General features: G+C 42.9%; 2 protein-coding genes across 3 annotated transcripts in view; one reads left to right on the top strand and one right to left on the bottom strand.

The window, feature by feature from the left end:
* srrt (serrate RNA effector molecule homolog (Arabidopsis)) overlaps positions 1 to 8,145 on the top strand; it is an 8,741-nt gene extending 596 nt beyond the window's left edge. The window contains exons 2-20 of the mRNA XM_046838921.1: positions 215 to 350; positions 1,217 to 1,360; positions 1,463 to 1,618; positions 1,708 to 1,896; positions 3,639 to 3,808; positions 4,196 to 4,377; positions 4,788 to 4,895; positions 5,011 to 5,233; positions 5,316 to 5,479; positions 5,629 to 5,690; positions 5,819 to 5,897; positions 6,065 to 6,247; positions 6,326 to 6,496; positions 6,686 to 6,839; positions 6,960 to 7,153; positions 7,252 to 7,408; positions 7,512 to 7,607; positions 7,700 to 7,802; positions 7,901 to 8,145. Coding sequence (XP_046694877.1) covers positions 232 to 350; positions 1,217 to 1,360; positions 1,463 to 1,618; positions 1,708 to 1,896; positions 3,639 to 3,808; positions 4,196 to 4,377; positions 4,788 to 4,895; positions 5,011 to 5,233; positions 5,316 to 5,479; positions 5,629 to 5,690; positions 5,819 to 5,897; positions 6,065 to 6,247; positions 6,326 to 6,496; positions 6,686 to 6,839; positions 6,960 to 7,153; positions 7,252 to 7,408; positions 7,512 to 7,607; positions 7,700 to 7,802; positions 7,901 to 7,976 — 2,730 coding nt within the window. The 5' untranslated portion in view covers positions 215 to 231 and the 3' untranslated portion in view covers positions 7,977 to 8,145. The remainder of the gene's footprint in view (positions 1 to 214; positions 351 to 1,216; positions 1,361 to 1,462; positions 1,619 to 1,707; positions 1,897 to 3,638; positions 3,809 to 4,195; positions 4,378 to 4,787; positions 4,896 to 5,010; positions 5,234 to 5,315; positions 5,480 to 5,628; positions 5,691 to 5,818; positions 5,898 to 6,064; positions 6,248 to 6,325; positions 6,497 to 6,685; positions 6,840 to 6,959; positions 7,154 to 7,251; positions 7,409 to 7,511; positions 7,608 to 7,699; positions 7,803 to 7,900) is intronic.
* Positions 8,146 to 16,653: 8,508 nt separating this feature from the next.
* On the bottom strand, positions 16,654 to 20,140 carry mpdu1a (mannose-P-dolichol utilization defect 1a). Of its 2 annotated transcripts, XM_046838923.1 has the most exons (7): positions 19,964 to 20,140; positions 19,440 to 19,502; positions 19,205 to 19,337; positions 17,561 to 17,646; positions 17,254 to 17,372; positions 17,047 to 17,157; positions 16,654 to 16,887 (listed from the first exon to the last, which is right to left on the bottom strand). In XM_046838923.1, the coding sequence occupies exons 1-7, from the start codon at positions 20,064 to 20,066 to the stop codon at positions 16,759 to 16,761; spliced, it is 744 nt and encodes a 247-aa protein (XP_046694879.1). In that variant the 5' UTR covers positions 20,067 to 20,140; the 3' UTR covers positions 16,654 to 16,758. The 2 variants fall into 2 exon arrangements, with proteins under 2 accessions (XP_046694879.1, XP_046694880.1); XM_046838924.1 differs by lacking the exon at positions 19,440 to 19,502 and having other exon boundaries at positions 16,657 to 16,887; positions 19,964 to 20,136.
* Between the last annotated feature and the right edge of the window lie 2,360 nt (positions 20,141 to 22,500).

The following is a 22,500-nucleotide window of genomic DNA, read 5'->3' as shown; positions in this document are numbered from 1 at the left end:
AGAGCTCACACACCTCTGTGATGTGCACTGTGTAGGGAACAGTTGAAGAGCTCGCACACCTCTGTAATGTACACTATGTAATTATTGTGTTAAAAAGTAATTTTGTTACAAATAAATGCAAGTTTGAAATGAAGTATCTGTAGGAGAGAGAGAGAGTGTTAAACTGTGTGTGTGTGTGTGTGTGTGTGTGTGTGTGTGTGTGTGTGTGTTCCAGTGCCTCTGTAGAGCGATATGGCAGACAGTGATGATGAGTACGATCGGCGGCGCAGGGATAAGTTCCGGCGGGAGAGGAGTGACTACGATCGGTCACGAGAGCGAGAAGACCGACGCAGAGACGACTGGAGCGATCGGTGAGAACTGGGAAATCACATGTATAACGTTAAACATCACACACACACACACACACAAAGCGATCAGCTTGTAACTCTTAATATTCTGCTCTGTACACACAGATGCTCTAATTCAGGGGTCCCTAAGCGTTTTTTCTGTGAGGGCCACATAATGTTTTCTTTCTTTAACAGGGGTCTGTAACAGAAAAGGCCACGGGCCGGAGTCACTATCAGTGTTATTGTGGAGATTTTATGATTTTAAATATTTTTTACCCCTAATGCTGGATTAGCTTTTGTTCTGCACTGTACGGATAAATGAGCATCACTTCAAGAGATTTAAGTAAATGTTCTGATTTCAATCGCAGCGAATATGAAAAAAATTCATTATGATAATATTGATATATTTAAATTTTTTTATATTCACTGCTATTGAAATCAGAACATTTACTTACTTATGCATATGTTTGGTGGGTGAATCTTAAATAATTAAGCTCAGTTTATAACTAGAGGTCGACCGATTTTACCGATAGGGAGGTTGGATTGTAGTCGCCAATAACTAGATAATGAATGTGAATATATTCATTAATAAATATAATTATCATTCATAATAAATATAATAAAGTGCTCTCCTGCTGCACGCAGTCCGTGATTCGCCTCTAGAGGCCGCTCTCGTAATGACAGAGGATTTTTGCCGATACTTCCAGCAATCAACTATTAATAACAAATTTTAGCCAACTTTTATTAAATACAGATTTGATTAAAACATATATTTTGAAAATGTCAGTTTAACTCTGGCGATGTTCAGAGGAACCTTCCACATGTGGGAGCTGCTGTGACTTGTTTGGGTTGTTGTGGTGTTTATTTGTGTTTGTGTGTTTGGTGAACTGGCGGCCGTCGGCACGGGAATGGGACCGCGGGAGGGAGAGGCGGAGTCGTGGAGAGTACCGTGAGTACGAGAGAGGACGGAGAGAGAGATTCTCACCACCCCGACACGACATGAGCCCACAGCAGAAACGCATGAGGAGGGACTGGTAAAGAGCTGAGCTGATCACTGAGCTGCATTTTATATACACACACACACACACACACACACACACACACACACAGTCACAATGTGGTGTTCTCCTTCTCAGGGATGATCATGGAGGAGACCCGTATCATGGAGGTTATGATTTGGGTTATGGTGGAGGTGGTGGAGGTGGAGGACCCAGTTATGCGCCCCCTCAGCCCTGGGGTCACCCTGATATCCATCTCATGCAGCCACACCATGCTATCCCCATCCAGGCCAGGTGAGGGCGCTTTGTAAACTCAATAATATAAATGTACAGTGAGCGGTGTGTTACAGAGCAGCTCATTTGACCGTGTGTGTGTTTCTTAGGTTGGGGAACATCCATGACCTGGATCTGGGTCCTCCCCCACCTGTAATGAAGACCTTTAAAGAGTTCCTGCTGTCTCTGGATGACTCTGTGGATGAGACCGAATCTGTCAAACGCTACAACGAGTATAAAATTGACTTCAGACGGCAGCAGATGCAGGAGTTCTTCCTCGCTCATAAAGGAGAAGAGTGGTACGACCCGAGTCTCTGATTCCTGTGTTCATTATTCATTTTTTTAATTAATGCATGCAGTTTAATATCAGTGGAAAGAAACTGATAGGAGGAGAAGGAGTAATAGGAGGAGAAAAGGGGATGGATAAATGAGGAGGAGGGGATGGATAGATGAGGAGGAGGAGGGGATGGACAGTGGAAGAGGAGGAGGGTGGGATGGACAGAGGAAGAGGGGATGGACAGTGGAGGAAGAGGGGATGGACAGTGGAGGAGGAGGGGATGGACAGAGGAAGAGGAGGAGGAGGGGATGGACAGAGGAGGAGGAGAGGATGGACAGAGGAAGAGGAGGAGGGATGGACAGAGGAAGAGGAGGTGGAGGGATGGACAGAGGAGGAGGAGGAGGGATGGACAGAGGAAGAGGAGGTGGAGGATGGACAGAGGAAGAGGGGATGGACAGTGGAGGAGGAGGGGATGGACAGAGGAAGAGGAGGTGGAGGGGATGGACAGAGGAGGAGGAGGGGATGGACAGAGGAAGAGGGGATGGACAGTGTTAATGCTTCTGTGTTGGGGTTTTTATTATTACAGTGAAAAAGCCCAGTTGGGACGGCGTGAATTCTCTTTAGTGTTTCTTTTTGGTTTCATCGTCTCACTGAGATTTTTATCAGTTTAATGTTCTATTTTGAGAGAATTCAGTGTAACTCTGACTGTTATGAAGCACTGAGACTGGAGACTCCTTCTGTCTGTGTGTACATTGATAAATGAGAGTTTGGGAAGAACGTATTGAGTGTGTTAATATAAACCTGCACTACTATTAGAGCTGCTGTTCTAAAGAATTCATCTGATCACCAATCAGAACCCAGTTCTCTGTATAACTAGTGAGAACCGAACCCCGTCCCAGCAGGGCTTCAGTGTGTTAACAGTGGTGTTTATTTTCCTGAACTTTCTCTCCACAGGATCATGTTTTGCTTTTTTTTTTCACCTTCAGTGTTCACGTTATTTTTATTTGCTTTATTCCTTTTTTTTTTCCAACAATTAACGACCCCAACTGCTTCTTCCCTTCTTCCACGGCAAGGTTTTTCAGAAGACGAGTGCGAGTGTGTGTGGGAACTCCGCAGGAGGCCGTGGGTTAGTGAGTCAGGACTCGCACTGCGCACAATGCAGCTGCTTTAGAAACAAAGTGTTCAGGGATTTAGTCAGACAGTCCGTCCGCCGCGCAAACACACACCCCCTGGCGTGCACACACACACGCGTGCACACACCTGTCTTTTTCACCTCCCTTTTTTTGATATGCGGGAATTGAAATGGCAAGAGCGCAGAAACCGTGTGTGTACGTGCTCACGTGCTCACGTGCACACACACACCTGAGGAGGCGTCTGTCTGTATGTGTGGTAATACTGCGAGTTAAACCTGCAGGTAAATGTACAGAAAATGTTTAAGAAAAAAAAAAACATGCAGATTTGATGGAAATGTGTAGTTGTTGTGTGTTGGTGTTTCTGCCTGTAGCTGTGGTGAGTGGAGCTTTTCATTTCGTTTTATTATTATAGCACTGCGAGGGGACAGTAACATGGAGTAAACAGGAAGTGATGTAATCTGTATTCTATTTAATGAATTAGAAAGAAATGTTCTGAGAGAGAGAGAGAGCTCCTGTCTGTTATTAACACCCTCTATCTCTCCTGCTCTCTTTCTCTCCCTCTCTGTCTTTGTCTGCTCCATCTATCCCCCCACCCCCTCACACACACACACACACCTCCACACCACATTAGGTTCCGCTCTAAATATCACCCTGATGAGTCGGGGAAACGGAAGGCCGACGCCCATGCCGCTCTGCAGAACCGCCTGAACGCGTTCCAGTACTTAATGGAGAACAGCTGGTTCGATAACATCACCATGGACATCGACCGTGCACCACAGATCCTGAAGATCCTCGACGCTGGTGAGAGAACACTGTTCCTGTCCAGAGTCTGTAGTAATTGCAGCACACACACAGATTTTTATTTTTAGCTAAAATAAAGTAGAAATTAAAAGTATGTGCTGTAGATGTTCTCCAGATGTGTCTTTACTTCTCCAACACCTCCTCCATGTTGTGTGTTGAGTTGTACAGTAATTAATCTCATTTGCTATAAAAACGGATCTTTTTGCAAAAATTTGGTTTTGTTCTGATTAATAAAGTAGCCACTGATTTCAGTCACATGACCATAAGTTACAACGTTTCTCAGATTTGACCATGTAGTGTATTAAACCCTCATTCCCCGACACTACATGAGTGTTTGAACCACCAGAGGGCCTCCCGGTTACACCCGGTGTGTTTGGTTTTGTTTAGCGGTGATAAAGATGGAGGGAGGGGCGGAGTACGATCTGCGCATCCTCGAGCAGCCCATTGAGGATGAGGATGAGAGAGAGAGACCGACGCCCGGAGGACCGCCATCTGAAACCCAGAAACGTGATGAGACCAGAGGAGCCGAGATCGAGCGCAAAGTGTCTGTCAAGAAGGATGTCAAGGAGGTGCGTTTACTGACACACACACACACACACACACACACGTTCATCTCGTCTCATTGATTTGTTTTATTTGTAGTCGACTGCTTCATTCGTCTGAAAAATCAGCACCATTAGTTGATTGCAAAAATCATACAGTATGAGAGCAGCTACTAGAGGCGACTCACTGACGTCTTTATCTATATTTATATATAAACTATATATTTGTTACTTTTTCTTTCAGTTTAAATGCATAACTTATTTTCCTCAATATTTATTATAATTAATACATTCATATTTACTTAAATTAGCTCATTTTCATCATCTATTTTTGATCTGTAATTTGTGTAGAGCTTTTAACAATCATCATCATCCCAAAGCAGCTTTACAGATAAAGAGCTTATAAAACATGAATGTTTTATAATGTGCGCACGCAGGGAGAGACTGGAGATGTTGGAATAAAAGATGCAGATGCTGAAGCAGGAAGTGAAAGAGACAAACCTGATAATGAAGCTCCACCTGAAGAGATATCGGAGCCGAAGAAGGTGTGTGTGTGTGTGTGTGTGTGTGTGTGTGTGTGTGTGTGTGTGTGTGTGTTCATGCACTTGTTTGAGTGTTTGTTTAAGGATATGCTGAAAGACCGCCTCTCTCCCTCTGTAGATGAGTAAGAAGAGGAAGAGGAAGCACAGCGGTGACAGTGAGGACGAGGCGAGCGCCTCAGAGAGCGAGTCAGACTCCGACTCCGACTCGAACTCTCACTCCTCAGAGAAACCCACGGAGAGACAGAGGGAGGCGGAGGGAGAAGGAGATATGGAGGGAGAAGGGGATGGTGGAAATGAAGAAGGAGAAGAGAAGGAGGATGAAGAGGAAGAGGAGGGTGAAGGTGAGTGTGTTTACTGCTCTGTTTGTAAGAACTAAGAACACACTGCTGAACTGTGTGTGTGTGTGTGTGTGTGTGTGTGTAGATGTGAAGGGGAGAAAGGAAGAGAAGCAGAGTGAGAGGGAGAAAGAGAAGGAGGAGAAGAAAGTAAAGGATGATCAGCCTCCTAAACCCCGGCCGCTCCACATGACGTGCTCCCTGTTTATGAGGAGCATCGCTCCGACCATCTCTAAAGCAGAGATCGTGGCTGTCAGTGCTCACCTCATTACTCACCTCCATCTAATTACAGTAGAACTCTGAGATACCATTTAAACCAAAAAACTGTAATAAGCACCGTATGTTGCTGTTAATCCGGTGTGTGTGTGTGTGTGTGTGTGTGTGTGTGTGTGTGTCCTCAGCTGTGTCGCCGTTTTCCTGGATTCATGCGTGTATGTTTGTCTGAACCACAACCGGAGCGCAGGTACACACACACACACACACACACACACACAGTGATGCCCCATGTGTCACCTCACAAAAGCATTTTTTAAATAATAATAATGTTTGCTTCTGGATTTAAGGACATATTAATTTGTGTGTGTGTTTTAGGTTCTTCAGGCGATGCTGGGTGACCTTTGACCGAGGTGTCAACATCAAAGAGATCTGCTGGAACCTACAGAACATCCGAGTAAATGATTCCACCATTCTGTTTGATGTTATTTTCTGTTCGCATTTCACACACCTTCTTTTTGCTCCTTTAACTTCTGATATGCTGTTTTTTTTCTGTTCTGGTGTGTGTGTGTGTGTGTGTGTGTGTGTGTGTGTGTGTGTGTGTGTGTGTGTGTGTGTGTGTAGCTGCGTGACTGTGAGTTAGCTCCCGGAGTGAATCGGGATTTAGCGCGGCGTGTGAGAAACGTTAACGGCATCACGCAGCATAAACAAGTTCTTAGAAACGACATCAAACTGTCAGCTAAACTCATACACGCGCTGGACGAGAGGGAGGGGCTGTGGGGTCACCGAGACGCACACACTGCTGAGGTGCCACACACACACACACACACAATACTGTTGTGTAATCAGTGCACTCTATAATGTATGTTTTATGGTTGTGTGTAGCTTCCAGCTCAGAACCCCATTCTCAAAAACATCACAGATTACCTCATTGAGGAAGTAAGTGCTGAGGAGGAGGAGCTACTGGGAAATGTGGGCGGGGTTGACTTGGAGGACGGGAACAAAGAAGGCAATCCCACTGAGATCACCGTGGAGAGAGATGAGAAACTTGTCAAGGTCAGACACCTTCATTCATCTTCATCCTTCATCAGTCACCATGAACTCTATTAACCTCTGTGTGAGGTTCTAATGTTACAGAAAGCTCTACACATGTTCTGTAGACACCTACGTCTACACTCATTTACTCTGTGTGTGTGTGTGTGTGTGTGTGTGTGTGTGTGTGTGTGTGTGTGTGTTTGTGTTTAGGTGTTGGATCGTCTGTTGTTCTACCTGCGAATTGTTCATTCTATTGATTATTATAACATGTGTGAATACACGAGTGAGGATGAGATGCCCAACCGCTGTGGGATCATCCATGTCCGCGGGCCCATTCCACCCAACCGCATCACACACAGGGAGGGTGAGTCTCACACACACACACAGCATGACTGTGTTGTAACAATGTTAAAATGGTTACCGTGTGTGTGTGTGTGTGTGTGTGTGTGTGTGTGTGTGTGTGTGTGTGTGTGTACGTTCGCAGTAAGTGACTGGGAGAAGACGTTCGAGGAGAAACTCGGCCCCTTGTTCAGCGTGAAGGAAACCCTGTCTGAGGAGGAAGCCATTAAAATGGGTCGGAAAGATCCGGAACAGGAAGTGGAGAAGTTCGTGTCTGCGAACACGCAGGAGCTCGGGAAGGACAAGTGGCTTTGTCCTCTCAGTGGGAAGAAGTTCAAGGTGCGATCTCCTGCTCTGGAGTTTCCTCACGTGGCTCCTTCTCCCCTCTCACGTGGTGCACAGAGCGAGTGTTAACTCTGTGACGTTGTGTTCTTCAGGGTCCGGAGTTTGTGAAGAAACACATCCTGAACAAACATGGAGATAAAATCGAGGAGGTGAAGAAGGAAGTAGAGTTCTTCAACAACTTCCTGATGGATGCCAAAAGACCATCTATCCCTGAGATAAAGCCCCTCCCTCCTCCAGGCCCCACCCCTGGTGAGACATCCCTGCTGCTGTCAGCCAATCAGATCTCGCCGTACTGTCCTCACACTGACTGTTTCTCATTATTGGGTTTATTAACCTGCCCCCTATTCTGTAGGTGTGATGTCTCCTGGTGGTCCTCCATTCCACCCTCAGGGTCCTCAGGGTCTGCTGGGATTTGGGCAGCCCAGACCTCCAGTGATGGGATATGGAGGTAAAGCGTGCGTGTGCGTGTGTGTGCGTGTGTGTGTGTGTGTGTGTGTGTGTGTGAGACTTTCAGAGTTTGTGATGGTTTTCTCTCTATAGCAGGTCCTCCATATCCTCCTAACCAGTATGGTGGAGGAGGAAGGGGAGGTTACGACAGTTTCCGTGGTCAGGGTGGGTATCCTGGCAAACCCAGAAACAACCGGTACGTACATCTCTCTCTCTCACACACACACACACCATGTCTGATTATTTATCATTATAATGTAACGCTGTATGTTTTCTCCTGTGGTTGCTGCTCAGGATGATGCGCGGTGATCCTCGTAACATCATCGAGTACCGCGACCTGGACGCCCCTGAAGACGTGGACTTCTTTTAGACGCAGTCTTATTTTTATTTCCTCATTTTTACCGCCTCACTCTTTTTTTAATATCATCTCTTGCAGGTCTGTGTGCCCTTCTTAGTGCCCTTCCCCCTGTAGTGTACAAGTGCACACTTTACATGTAGTCCCTTTTTGTTCTTCAATAAAATTCCTGATGTGGAACTCATTCGATCACGCTGCTTTATTCACCTGTCCATCACGCCATTGTTTCAAACGAGGATCATGTTAGACTCTAAACAGGGATCCGCCCACAGGAGTGTCCAATCTGAGACCCGCCCACAGGAGTGTCCAATCTGAGACCCGCCCACAGGAGTGTCCAATCTGAGACCCGCCCACAGGAGTGTCCAATCTGAGACCCGCCCACAGGAGTGTCCAATCTGAGACCCGCCATGCATTTGTAACGTGTCCGTATTAAAGTGTAAAAATAGAATCTTCTCTTCCGCTCACATAAAATGTGCTGTAGTTCTGAGTTTCTGTCTTAAAGGCAGCACCTCCGCTGTCAGCAGAGCTGTAACTGAGAGAATTCCCTGCCCACCTTTTAGTACAAAATAAAATACAAATCTACTAATGGAGACTGTGATGGAGGCTTTTTTTCTTCAAACATGTTCATCTATTAAACAGAATGTACCTGCATTTGATTGATGTGACCGGTATTAGTGCATTAAAAGTGAGGCAGTACCTCACCGTACTGTCAGTGGCCCAGTCCTTGTGTGTTTTTCTGTATGTGGCCCTCAGGAAAAAACCGTTTGGATGCCCCTGATGTAGAGTCTGGTTCCTCTCAGGGTTTCTTCCTCATGAGGTCACCACTGGATCATTGATTTAGAGATAAACACTAAACTTCATTCTTTCACACATCTGGATCACGTCTTTATCAGTGTGAAGCTGCTGTAGGACAATATTATTAAACGTGCTGTAAAAAGCTCAGGGTTTACACATTCCAGAAAAAAACACCAGAACACAAAGCACGTGACTTTACAGCGTGTAGTGTGAAGTACGCAGGAGGCGATCACGTGACATCATTGTAATTATTGTTACAGCAGCAATAGTGTGAGCAGAGTTGTGTAGTTACATCATGAGTTTTATAATAAACTCCAAAATACAGCAGCTGCATCGTGTGTCAAAATAAACTACTGTAAAAATGTACTTTTAACAGAGAAGCACGTGAACGAAGGAACTGTTTTACATCAGTAACACGGAGTCAATGTCAAACAGAAGAACACGACTGATGGAACCTGCATTCACAACTGTTTCTCATCTATTCAACTCATTTATTTCATTGTTTATCATAAATATAATATTAGTGTCGTTCATGCAGTTGTCTGTTAAACAGCTACTATAATTAGTGTTTAATATTCAGAAATCAGGTATTTATTTATTAATCATTGGCGTGTTTTTAAAAGCTGACAGTCTGCAGGTTTCTGACCTTCACCACCTTCTTCCATATGATTAATTTTCTGTTCCGATCTCAACAAGTCTGAGCAAAATACTGAGCAGGAACCAGTCAGAGGCCGCATTTTTTATGATATTGTAACAGACTTTATTGAATTTTGTTATGCTGTACTAATTCTGGATCGACTGGTGCTCATTGTGTGTGTAATCCATTTTTCCCCTCGGGGCTTGCCATAGATAGGTCAGGGACATGCGCACTTGGGGGTGCTAAAGGGTCGGTGACCTCGGGCTGAAGGTGATGCTGTGTTAATAAAGTGTGGAAGAGTTTGGATAATCTCGTTTATTGTTTTTATTCAATATAAAGTGTTTAGGCGAACCCTACACGAACGCTCGGTTACAATATCATGTAGAACTTCTTAGTATAGTAAGTATTTTCTTATTAATGTAATTATTATACAGTATTCTTCTTCTTCTTCTTTCGGCTGCTCCAATTAGGGGTCACCACAGCGGATCCTCCATCTCCATACCCCCCCTGTCCTCTACATCTGCCTTTTTCACACCAACTAACTGCAATGTCTTCACCACATCCATAAACTTCCTCCTTGGTCTTCCTCTTCTCCTTCTTCCTGGTGGCTTCTACTGATATACCCCATGTCCCTCCTCTGCACATGTCCAAACCTTCTCAAGCTCACCTCCCTCACCTTGTCTCCAAAACGTCCTACATGCGCTGTCCCTCTAATAAACTCATTTCTAATCCTGTCCATTGTCGTCACTCCCAACGAACATCTCAACATCTTCAGCTCTGCTACCTCCAGCTCCACCTCCTGTCTTTTACTCAATGCCACTGTCTCTAATCCATACAACATCTCAGGTCTCACCACAGTCCTATAAACTTTCCCTTCACTCTCACAGATACTCTTCTATCACAAATCACTCCTGCTATCACTCTTCTCCACCCAATCCACCCTGCCTGCACTCTTTTCTTCACTTCTCTAACACACTCTCCATTACTTTGCACTGTTGACTCCAGGTACCAAGACAGAGTACATGTGTGTGAATGAGAGGGAGGGCAGCAGAGGGGTGTGGTTGCAGGGAGAAGAGGTGGAGAAGGTAGAGGAGTTCAGCCTCCACCTTCTCCACCTCTTCTCCATGCAACCGCACCCCTCTGCTGCCCTCCCTCTCATTCACACACGTAATGTAGAAATGTTACAGTATTTATATATATTTAGCATCGAGCAGGTGGACGAGCTCCGGGTCATGACCAGAGGTGGCAAAAGTACACACATCCTTTACTTAAGTAGAAGTACAGATCCTCATGTTTAAAATACTCGGGTAAAAGTTGAAGTACTGATTATACTTTTTTACTCAAGTGAAAGTAAAGAAGTTTTGACTCAGACATGTACTTCAGTAAAAAGTAGTTATTACTTCTACCTGTTTTAGCTGTTAACTGGACGTCACATCATGGACAGATGGATGGATGGAGAGAGGGAGAGTGATAGCGATAGCCTAGTGGGTTAATGTCAGGGTCACCACAAGGATGAGTTTAAAAGTTTGATTCCTGCTCGAGCTGGTGGTTGCTGTGTTGGTAAATAAAACTTCTGGACCTTGTCCACTCTGAAAACATTTCAATTCTGTCCTTTCTGTGTTGGATTAATTTCTTGATTTCCTGCTCTTTAATGAAAGATAACCCCACCAAAAAAAGGCACTTCTGCGGTAGCTCAGTGGGTTAAGGCTTGTGCCTCATCTAAACATGCATCCCAGTCTGATCTCTTCCATGGTTGATCGGATTAAGGCTGGTGCCTCGCTGATGGTGAAGATCAGGGTTTGAATCCTGCTAGTTGCGATGTCGGTTATGTTCCTGCTTCCTAAATCTTTCTTTAGCTTTATATTCATGTGTTGATTGTTTAAAGGTAGATAGACCTGCTCTAAACAAACTTCCTGGCCTGTCTTCTCTGATGGTTCAGTGGGTTAACGTTGGTGTCTTGCTGGTAGTGGGATCAGGGTTCGAATCCTGCTATTTACAATGTGGGTTCAACTTGTGCTACTTACATCTGTATTCGCTTCCTACCTCTTTCTTTAGAGTTAAATTTTTGTGTTGATGGTTTAAAGGTAGATAGACCTGCTCTAATCAAGCTTCCCAGCTTGTCCTTCCTGATGGTTCAGTGGGTTAATGCTGGTGCCTCACTAATGGTGTGAATCAGGGTTCAAAGCCTGCGTTGTCCCTGCTAGTCATGATATGGGTTTGCTTCCTCAGTCTGTCTTTAGCATTATATTCTTGTGTTGATGGTTTGAAAGAAAAGATAGACCTGCTCTAACAATCCTCACAGCCTGTCCTTCCAGATGGTTCAGTGGGTTAAGACTGGTATTTTGCTGTTGGTGGGGTTCAGGGTTTGAATCCTTCTTTCTGGTCTGAATGTCTTGCTTTGAAGCATGAAACGAAGGATAAACCCCCCAAAAAAAGAAGGTGTGTTGTGGGACTTGATGGCTTTGTGGTAAAAGCCATGCCTCTGAGCTCAGAGGTTGCTGGTTCAAATCTGGCTTGTCCCCACTCTGGGTAAGTTGTGTGGAAATTACTGTGTGGTGAGCAATGGAGTGGGTGACTGTGAACAAAGGCTGTGAAGACCTGCTGGGTTACAGCCTCACTCAAAAATTGAGGGTGACAGTTTTGCATTTACAGGAGGGGGCAAGGTTATTAAATAAATTTCTGCCAGGAGCCTATGTTGAAACTTTTTTGGATGTTTTTGCTTCATAACCCCCTGTTTTCAGCTTCTCAGATGCCAGGGGGGCAGACGCCTGATTATTGCCCCCCTGGTTCAGGATACGCCCTCTGAAACCGTCCACAACCGACCTTCCACGCAGCCATTTCTGACACCTTCATCACTATGGTCACCGGAACCTTCCACACTCTTAACTTTGAGTCCTGGCTGGGGTTTGAACCAGCAACCTCTCAACCCAGAGGTAAAGCTCTTCCAATTGAGCCACAGGATCTCCTGCAAGAACCTGATTTTTAGGACCTTTTTTGGTTCTTTTATAAAACTTTTTAAACAATTTAAAGGAAAGCTAAGGGGTAGGAATTGAACCGGGTGAGTCAGATAGCAGAGGCTGCATCACTAAACCACTACACTACCAGAGGGGTGACAAACAAGGCTTTGCTTATTGGACTCTTGGTTTTTCTATAGTTAAGAGACCACTGTTTTCTCTTAGATCATGATGGTAGAAGGTCAAAACTTCTCCTTCCTGTTCATTCTTTCAGTTACTTGAAGTCTATGAGAAGTGACTCAGGTACAAGAACCACATCTCCAACACCTGCACCACTGATATACCATGATTTACCAGCAACCAATTTTAATGACCTTTAATTGTTCTGTTTTTAAAAACTTCTTATAATGTTCAATATGAAACTAGAGGTAAGAATCCAACCAGGAAAGTCTTTCATCATAGATCACTAATGGCATTACTTCAAAACTCAAAACTTTGTTAGACATGTAAATAAGCAGGAAAGACAGAGACAAAGACAAAGAGACACGGACACAGCTTTAGAAAGAGTGAGAAACAAATAGAGAGACAGCAAGAGAGAGACACATACAGTGAGACAGAGACATTTACTAAAAGAGACACAGAGACAATTAGATAGAGAAAATAGAGAGACAAAGGTAGCAAGATATAGCCACTTCCTGTTGGAAGTGTTTCTCCCGAGCGACTCTTAATGATCTCATTTACTAAATCAGAATCAGGTTTATTGGCCAAGTGTGTTGACACACACAAGGAATTTGGTTCCAGCTGTTTGTTACTCTCAAAAGTACAGACATAAATAAAAACCTATACATGACAAAACAGACACAACAAGACAAAAACAGACTATACATAACAATACAGACAATACAGACAATATGAGACAGTATAGACAGTGTGGGTAATAAATAGGGAAAAAAATGAGCAGTAGTGAGTTAAGTGCTTGCTCAGATGCCCAAAACTGGCAGCTTGGAGGTGTTAAACATGTATCATATTTACAGCATGTGATATGTATGTAAGCATATGTACAGTGATTAAATATAAAGGCTATATCAGTGCAGAGACGTGTGGACATCATTTAGAGCCTTTGCTATGTTTCCACACGGACCGTTAATGAGGTGACACTGGAGAGACTGCACCTCTTCAAGTCGTCAGGAAGTTTATATATATAAAATTATAGACATTTTACAGATTTGAATGATGAATTGTTTTTATCTGTACGATCAATAAAGACAGTAATTTAAGTTTGTGTCGCCATTATGAGGGAAAAACCCACAAAACGCCACCTAGAGGGTAAATTGTGTAAAACATGGCGGATTTGGTGTTTGATTTGAGACTTGGCGCAGAAATAAAACAAAAGTTTACTGATTAAAAATATTTTTATCTGGAGTTTATTTATTTATTTTATATCTAAGAAAGGACGTCGTGGATAAGCGTATTTTTGCAGAAGGTTTTAATTAGCCTCTTTTTATTTAGTTATTTATTTATGTATTTACATTTTCCATAAAAATGATGAAACAGAAATGCGCTGAATTCATAGCATAAATAAAATTTAGTGCCGTTTACAATCATTTTAATTTTGACAGACAAATATACATATATATACATACATATATATATATATATATATATATATATATATATATATATATATATATATATATATATATATATATATATTAATACAAAACTAATTAAAATGTTGTTACCTAATGAATGTATGCAGGCTGAAGATCCACATATAGAACACAAGCAGAGAAAAGATGATGATGATCAGGAATGTGTCTGTTCTCAGTCATGTTCTCATCACTGACTCCCTCTGTCTCATCCACATTAACCCCAAACTTCTTACTGCTTCTGCCTGCTGATTCTTATCTCCATAAACTAGTCTACATCTGTGCTGAATGAGGGTCAGGACACCAGCGGAGTGAAAAAAGATGAAAATAAAAAATATATTTCACCAAATCAATGAATTAAAACTAAAGTAACGAGCCGGGTTTGAAAATGTAAGAAGTAAAAAGTACAGATATTTGTGTAAAAATGTAATGAGTAAAAGTAAAAAGTCTAAAAAATAAATAGTGGAGTAAAAAACTGATACCAGAAAAATCTACTGAAGTACAGTAACGAAGTATTTGTACTCTGTTAATTCCCTCCTCTGATCATGACTGGGGGCGGAGCTTATCGTATGCCGTATCAATATCATATCTTAAGATCCTCAAGCCATCGTAACTTATATATACTGAATTTACTGTGTGTGTGAACGTATTCCACTTTCTTATGAAGTGAATAAATCACATTTATAAACATTCTGAAGTGAACTGAAGAGGAGAAAAGCAGTGAAATCAGTGTGCACCAGAGATTCCAGGAAATAAATACAAGATATAAACAGATCACTTACACAGAGTTCATCTGTCCTCCTTCTGCCATCACAACCTGCTACTTTTACACTCGAGGTGAAGTCGATCCTTTTGGGTTCTCCTGCTTCATCTGATCAACACACCTTCCACACCCTCCAGCTACACGTTGCAGTTTCCCAATCGCGTATTGTGTAATGATCAAATTAGCATTAGATTAGATACAATATGATTCAGCAAAAACGATACACATTTCAATAACAAATAATGTGTGTGTGGGTGTGGACTGTAGACTGTGGGGTAATGTAGTGTGTGTGTGTGTACTTTTCTATACTTTTATGCAGGTGTGAAGAAATGCTGTAAAGTTAGAACGATTTAAAACATTTTTTTATTGTTTCATTTGATCAATTTACAAAATGCAAAATAAACAAACAGACGAAAAATCTAAATTAAATCAGTGTTTTTGTTGTGACACCGTTCAGCTTTCAATTCTTACACTTCTTACACAAAAACTCACCAAGCAGCTGTTTTATATTTTCGATTGTCCAAAGTCGCTTCATGTCGCTTTAACGCTGCTTCACACACTTACAGCGTTCTCTAATCAGGATCATGAGGTGTCACCTGGAATGGGTTTCAGGTCACAGGTGTGTTTTATCATGAGTTCATCTGTGACATTTCTCACCATCTTCATGAGCTTTAGAGCATCAGTTGTGCAGAGGAAAGTGTGAGTACAGAGTCATGATCACTATTAGTGCTGCTACAACTACTGTACAGATCCAGATTCTAGCAGGAAACACTGAGTTAAAGAAAGAGAAAAGATCCATCATTAATTTAAGAAATGAAGATCAGTCAATCCCAAACATCACAAGAACTTTCAATGTGTCTTTTGATTCCAAAACCATCAAACGCTATAATGAAACAGGTCTTATGTGAATGGATGATTTATTCGTCTTCTTGTGAATCATGGAGGAGGTGTGATGGTGTGGAGGTGCTGGTGACACTGTTGGTGATTTGGTCAGAACGGAGGACACACTTAACCAGCATGGGACCCACAGCTTTCTGCAGCGACATGAAGCCGTCACATCTGGTTTACACTTAGTGGGACCATCATTTGTTTTCCAGCAGGAGAACGACCACAAACACACCTCTTGGTTTTGTAAGAGTGATTTGTTCCAGAAGGAGAGAGATGAAGTGCTGCATCAGATAATTTTGCCTTCACAATCATCTAAATCCAGGTGAGATGGTATAGAACAAGGTGGACAGGAGAGTAAAGAAATAGCAGCCAATAAGCACCGAACACCTCTGGGAACTCCTCAAGAGTGTTAGAACATTCCAGATGAAGACCTCAGGAGACTGACTGAGAGAACACCATTATTGTGTTGGCATCAAATCCATGTTTGGGTTCTTCAGCATTAATCTACAATGTTGAAAATAAATCATTGTGGTTCCCGTGTGTGAGCTGCACCTCAGACTCTGTTCTTTATGCTTTTTATCTCGTGTAAGTGCAGAAAAAAAACTGCTGAGATGATGAACAGATTTTATTTTTACCAAAACATGAAATATTCTCTAGGAGGAACCTTTTACAGAACCATGATGGAGCTGCAGGTCTGTGCAGAGTGAAGTGCATCTATTACATCTCTCATTACTTACATCTCTCTCTCTCTCGCTCTCTCTCTCTCTCTCTCTCTCGCTCGCTCGCTCTGTGTCTCTCTCTCTCGCTCTGGGTCTCTCTCTCTCTCTCTCTCTCTCTCTCTCTCTCTCGCTCTGTCTCTCTCTCTCGCTCTGGGTCTCTCTCTCTCTCTCTCTCTCTCTCTCTCGCTCTGTGTCTCTCTCTCTCGCTCTGGGTCTCTCTCTCGCTCTCTCTCTCTCTCTCGCTCTGGGTCTCTCTCTCTCTCTCTCTTGCTCTGTGTGTCTCTCTCTCTCTCTCTCTCTCTCTGTCTCTCTCTCTTGCTCTGTGTCTCTCTCTCTCTCTCTCTGTGTCTCTCTCTCTCTCTCTCTCTCTCTCTCTCTCTCATCCTGGGTCTTTACTCTTCTTTCTTCCTGCATGTTGTGTCTCTGTTGGATTGAGGTTTTGTGTAAATGTGAATCTGAATGAGGAGAAGCAGAGAGCAGCAGGAGGAGAAAACCCCGGCCTGCGAATGAGAGCCAGACTCCTAAAAAGAGGGAGAGAGAGAGAGAGGGGGGGGGGTCTTTATCAAATAACTGTGTATGTTAATGTGATGTTGTGATGTTAATATATCAATACTTTTCACTGCTTTAACTCTGTATATGTGTGTGTGTGTGTGTGTGTGTGTGTGTGTGTGTGTTTTTACCTGTGTGGATTTAAAGGTGCGTCCCAGGGATGCCAGAAATACCAAAAACACACTTGCACCAGACAGCTGCCCTGTGGAACCACTGTTCAGATTACAGCCGGCCTGGATCATCTACACACACACACACACACACACGCACAACTTTGAGTCCAGAGCAAAAAACACACAGTAAATAAACATTAAATATTGACTGAAACTGAAACTGACCCGACTGGTGATGATGATTAACACACTCCACTCCTGCATCGCCATGACAACAACCTCAGGAATCAGAGCTGAGATCAACAGGTACATCACACCAGAATACGCACTGAGGATAACACAACCTACAGTAACACACACACACACACACACACACACACACACACACACACAGGTGTTGATCCGGACCAGTAACCCTGTGTGTTTTTGTGATTCACCGCAGAGTGTGTATTAGATGTGTGTGTATTTGCCCCTACACAATTCATTCAACAACAACAACAACAACAATAATAATAATAAATAATAATGATACCTGAGATGAAACTCTGTTTGTAATACTGTATAAGGAAAACAAGTAACACAAACTGGATCTGTACAAACACACTCTCTCCATAAGCCCTGCACACACACACACACACACAAATAAATATATATATATATATATATAGATACACGTATACACACCAGACACAATATTTGTATGATTTTAATGTTAATTTAAGCAATCGTGTGTATGTGTATGTGTGTGTATGTGTGTGTGTGTGTGTTACGATGGGAAGTTGTAGTATACAGGTTACTGTGTGTGTGTGTGTGTGTGTGTGTGTGTTACCCAATGGGGAAGTTGTGTAGTATACAGGTTGCTGTGTGTGTGTGTGTGTGTGTGTGTGTGTGTGTGTGTGTGTGTGTGTGTGTTACCCAATTGGGAAGTTGTGTAGAATACAGGTTGCTGTGTGTGTGTGTGTGTGTGTGTGTGTGTGTGTGTTACCGATGGGAAGTTGTGTAGAATACAGGTTGCTGTGTGTGTGTGTGTGTGTGTGTGTGTGTGTGTGTTACCCGATGGGAAGTTGTGTAGTATACAGGTTACTGTGTGTGTGTGTGTGTGTGTGTGTGTGTGTTACCCGATGGGAAGTTGTGTAATATACAGGTTGCTGTGTGTGTGTGTGTGTGTGTGTGTGTGTGTTACCGATGGGAAGTTGTGTAGTATACAGGTTGCTGTGTGTGTGTGTGTGTGTGTGTGTGTGTGTTACCGATGGGAAGTTGTGTATATACAGGTTGCTGTGTGTGTGTGTGTGTGTGTGTGTGTGTGTGTGTGTGTGTGTTACCGATGGGAAGTTGTGTAGTATATACAGGTTGCTGTGTGTGTGTGTGTGTGTGTGTGTATGTGTGTGTTACCGATGGGAAGTTGTGTATATACAGGTTGCTGTGTGTGTGTGTGTGTGTGTGTGTATACAGGTTGCTGTGTATGTGTGTGTGTGTATACAGGTTACTGTGTGTGTGTGTGTGTGTGTGTGTGTGTGTGTTACCCGATGGAAGTTGTGTATTATACAGGTTGCTGTGTGTGTGTGTGTGTGTGTGTGTGTGTGTGTGTGTGTGTTACCCGATGGGAAGTTGTAGTATACAGGTTGCTGTGCATGTGTGTGTGTGTGTGTGTGTGTGTGTGTGTTACCTGATGGGGAAGTTGTGTATACAGGTTGCTGTGTATGTGTGTGTTACCCGATGGGAAGTTGTGTAGTATACAGGTTGCTGTGCGTGTGTGTGTGTGTGTTACCGATGAGGAAGTTGTGTAGTATACAGGTTGCTGTGCGTGTGTGTGCGTGTGTGTGTGTGTGTGTGTGTTACCCGATGGGAAGTTGTAGTATACAGGTTGCTGTGTGTGTGTGTGTGTGTGTGTGTGTGTGTGTGTGTGTGTGTGTTACCCGATGGGGAAGTTGTGTAGTATACAGGTTGCTGTGCGTGTGTGTGTGTGTGCGTGTGTGTGTTACCCGATGGGAAGTTGTGTAGTATACAGGTTGCTGTGTGTGTGTGTCCGTGTGTGTGTGTGTGTGTTACCCGATGGGGAAGTTGTGTAGTATACAGGTTGCTGTGCGTGTGTGTGTGTGTGTGTGTGTGTTACCCGATGGGAAGTTGTGTAGTATACAGGTTGCTGTGCGTGTGTGTGTGCGTGTGTGTGTGTTACCCGATGGGGAAGTTGTGTAGTATACAGGTTGCTGTGTGAGTTGTGACTGAAAACAGCTGCAGAAGCACAGAAACCAAACTGAGCCCCTCAGCACTGCCACCCTGCACCACCTTCCAGATCTGGAGTCCCGGCGCTGCACAGAGTGTGTGTGTGTGTGTGTGTGTGTGTGTGTGTGTGTGTTAAAGCACAAATAAATAAAAAGTTTAAATAAAAAGTAGACGTGTGTTCCTCATACCTATGAGTTCTCCCAGCATCCACACACTCAGGATCTTACTCAACACAATCTTTAGACATGGTCCTGAAACACACACACACACACACACACACTTTACACACACTTTACACACACTTGACTATGTCTGGGTGTGATGAGATGTTCAGCAGGAGCTCAGGATCAGTGAGGCAGGTGTGTTCACCTGAGATCATGTTTTAATACATTTACAGCATGTGGCAGAAGCTCTTATCCAGAAACATTATCTCATTATACCACTGAGCAGGTCTGGGGTCTGGGGTTTAGGGTCTGGGGTTGTTATTAGGGGGTAATTTTCCGCCTTATGGTGGAGATTATAAATCATTTCTGAGTTTAATTGGTTATTGGTTGGTTCTTAGATCTCCGCCGAGCAGCGCCATCTGCTGGAGGATTGACATCACTGCGGAGCCGCAGGGCAGCACGAGCGAATCCCCGATTCACGTGGAAAAACGGTGGCTTTACATTGCGCGCACACACACACACACACACGCAGAGTGTATAAAACTTACCGTGTGTCAGATTCAGAGTGAGGAACAGATGCTCATAGCACTTCTCAGGAAAAATATAAGTGATTAGAAAAGTCTTCAGAAGAGAACTCTGTTCCTCCTCCATTGCTGCAGATGAAGACACGTAGCATGTGTTGGAAATGGAAAACACTCCCCCTGTTACAACACTACTACACACTCATTGCACCAAAACACAACAGGGGGCATTTCAGGCTGGCCACGCCCCCTGGAGACTAAACCAATGGCAATGCATCATGGGCGGAGTTTAATCAGACACATCACCGCCTTTTAATGATTTATGTTAGAATTGTTTTTCAGAAGAAACGGATTAGAATCACACACACACACACACACACACACAGAGTGTACAGCCACACATTACACCTTCACCTTCACCTTCACCTGGCTTTCAGTCCTCCGGGAACAGATAGTTACTAAATCCAACAGCACAACACTTATAATAAAACTGCTCATTTTCAGTTGTGTGTGTGTGTGTGTGTGTGTGTGTGTGTGTGTGTGTGTGTGTGTGTGTGTGTGTGTGTGTGTGTGCTGACATGTTAAAATAAAACTTGCAGTTGTCAGGAGGTTCATTTCCCTTTCCTTAAAAAATAAAATTCCTTACTCCGAAAACAATCATATTGTGTGTGTGTGTGTGTGTGTGTGTGTGTGCAGGCACTAAAACACACACATCTTGTTTATATTTTAGGAAGCAGTTATGAAGGTCAAGACACTGAATTTTATGTGTGTATAGTTTGTAACAGTGGACATTTGCCCAAAGAAGCTTTACTGAGATAAAGAGGTTAAAAGTTTAGTATCTAAAAGTTTGTTCTTCATGATCTTCTCCCTAATCAGTGATCCAGTGGTGACTGTGGTGAAGGAAAAATTCCCTGAGACTTCATGGGAAAGAAACCTTGAGAGGAACCAGACTCTACAGGGAACCTCTTTCTCATCCTCAACACTGAATGTCCTTCATTACAGTTCCATCAGTGTTGAGGTTATAAAGTGTTCAGTGATGGACGTTTACATGCAGAACTGTTCATGCAAACTGTGTTCCTGAGCACATTGTAGCAGACTGTTGATATTAATTACAGTCCAAAGTTTTGAGTTACTCTGTAACCTTCATTGATCTTCAGGATGTTTATTTGGAACCATCTCCTGCTGGCCAGCTGCACCCCATACACACTCCTACTGTAATTACACAGCTCTATTTGATATTATTATGGTGTGATAAGTTTTTCCTTAATATGTCCTATTAAATTATTTAAATTAAAACTGTGATATTTTAAACAGTAGATATTTAGAGCAAACAATAAGCAGGAAAACTAAATACTACTCTGTTTTTCTTTTTTTACATTTTCTTCCACTGACTGTGGGAATCAGAAACTTCCCAGGAATGTTTTCTTTTCTCATTCAAGCACATCCTTATTTCCGGCTTTTGCTTTGGGCTCAATAACAACTGAATTTACCTGAAAGATTCTCTTTTCACACTCTGTTGAGCAGGTCATTATTTATTCATCTTGAAAGCCAGTAGGAAATATTTGTACACACCTCCATGCACATACCTCATCTTCACCTGGCATTCAGTACCCACAGCTTCAGCGCTGAGCAGACGTGGTGAACGGAGGTTTGATTACAGCCTGAATCCACCAGTGAATGTATGTAGTTTATTTAACCAGTTTGTGAATGAAGGAACCACACACCTGACTGAAATTACGGTAAAGACTTTATTTCAGTGAGTGTTGGCCAGGAATAAGAGGGAGATCAGATTCAGTAAAAGAGTAGAGCAGCATAGAGGTGAATGTATGTGTAGAGTTTTATATATATATTTATATACATACATTTATATACATAGTAAATAAAAAGCTAAAAATAAAAAAACTGTTGTGAGGAACACAAAAAAGAGCCCTTTATTCCCCAAACCTTTAATTTCATAATGGACCATATGTTTTCAAATGGTGAAGGTCTAGGCATCAGGTATTCAGCACCCAGACTCTTCTACTACAAAGCCATGCTACTGTAATAGATGCAGTATAAATTTAGAATCGTCTGACCACAGAACAGTTTTCCACTTTGCCTCAGTACATTTTAAATGAGCTTTGGCCCAGAGAGGATGGTGGTGTTTCTGGATCATGTTCACACATACCTTCTACTTTATATGATAGAGATTTAACCTGCATTTGTGGATGATACGGAAAACTGTGTCCACAGAAAATGATTTCTGGAGGTGTTAATGAACCCATGCAGTGATTTCCATTACAGAATCATCACTGTTTTAAATGCAGTGGCCCCTGAGGGCCCAAAGACCACAAACATCCAATATAGTTTTTCCCCCTTGTCCCTTGTGCATTTCTCCAGATACTTTGAAATGTTTGGTGATATTATGTTCTGTAAATGATGAGATTTTCACATGGTGATGTTGAGGAACATTATTGTGAAACAGTTTGTAGATGCAGTCTTTCACAGATTGGTGAAGCTCCACCCATCTTTACTTCTGAGAGACTCTGCATCTCTAAGATACACTATTTATACCCCAATCATCT

This window comes from Silurus meridionalis, chromosome 25 (genome assembly GCF_014805685.1).
Source record: "Silurus meridionalis isolate SWU-2019-XX chromosome 25, ASM1480568v1, whole genome shotgun sequence".
In the NCBI taxonomy this organism is placed as follows: domain Eukaryota; kingdom Metazoa; phylum Chordata; class Actinopteri; order Siluriformes; family Siluridae; genus Silurus; species Silurus meridionalis.
The sequence above is the reverse complement of the archived record's forward strand: the minus strand, read 5'-3'. Positions and strand labels throughout refer to the sequence as shown.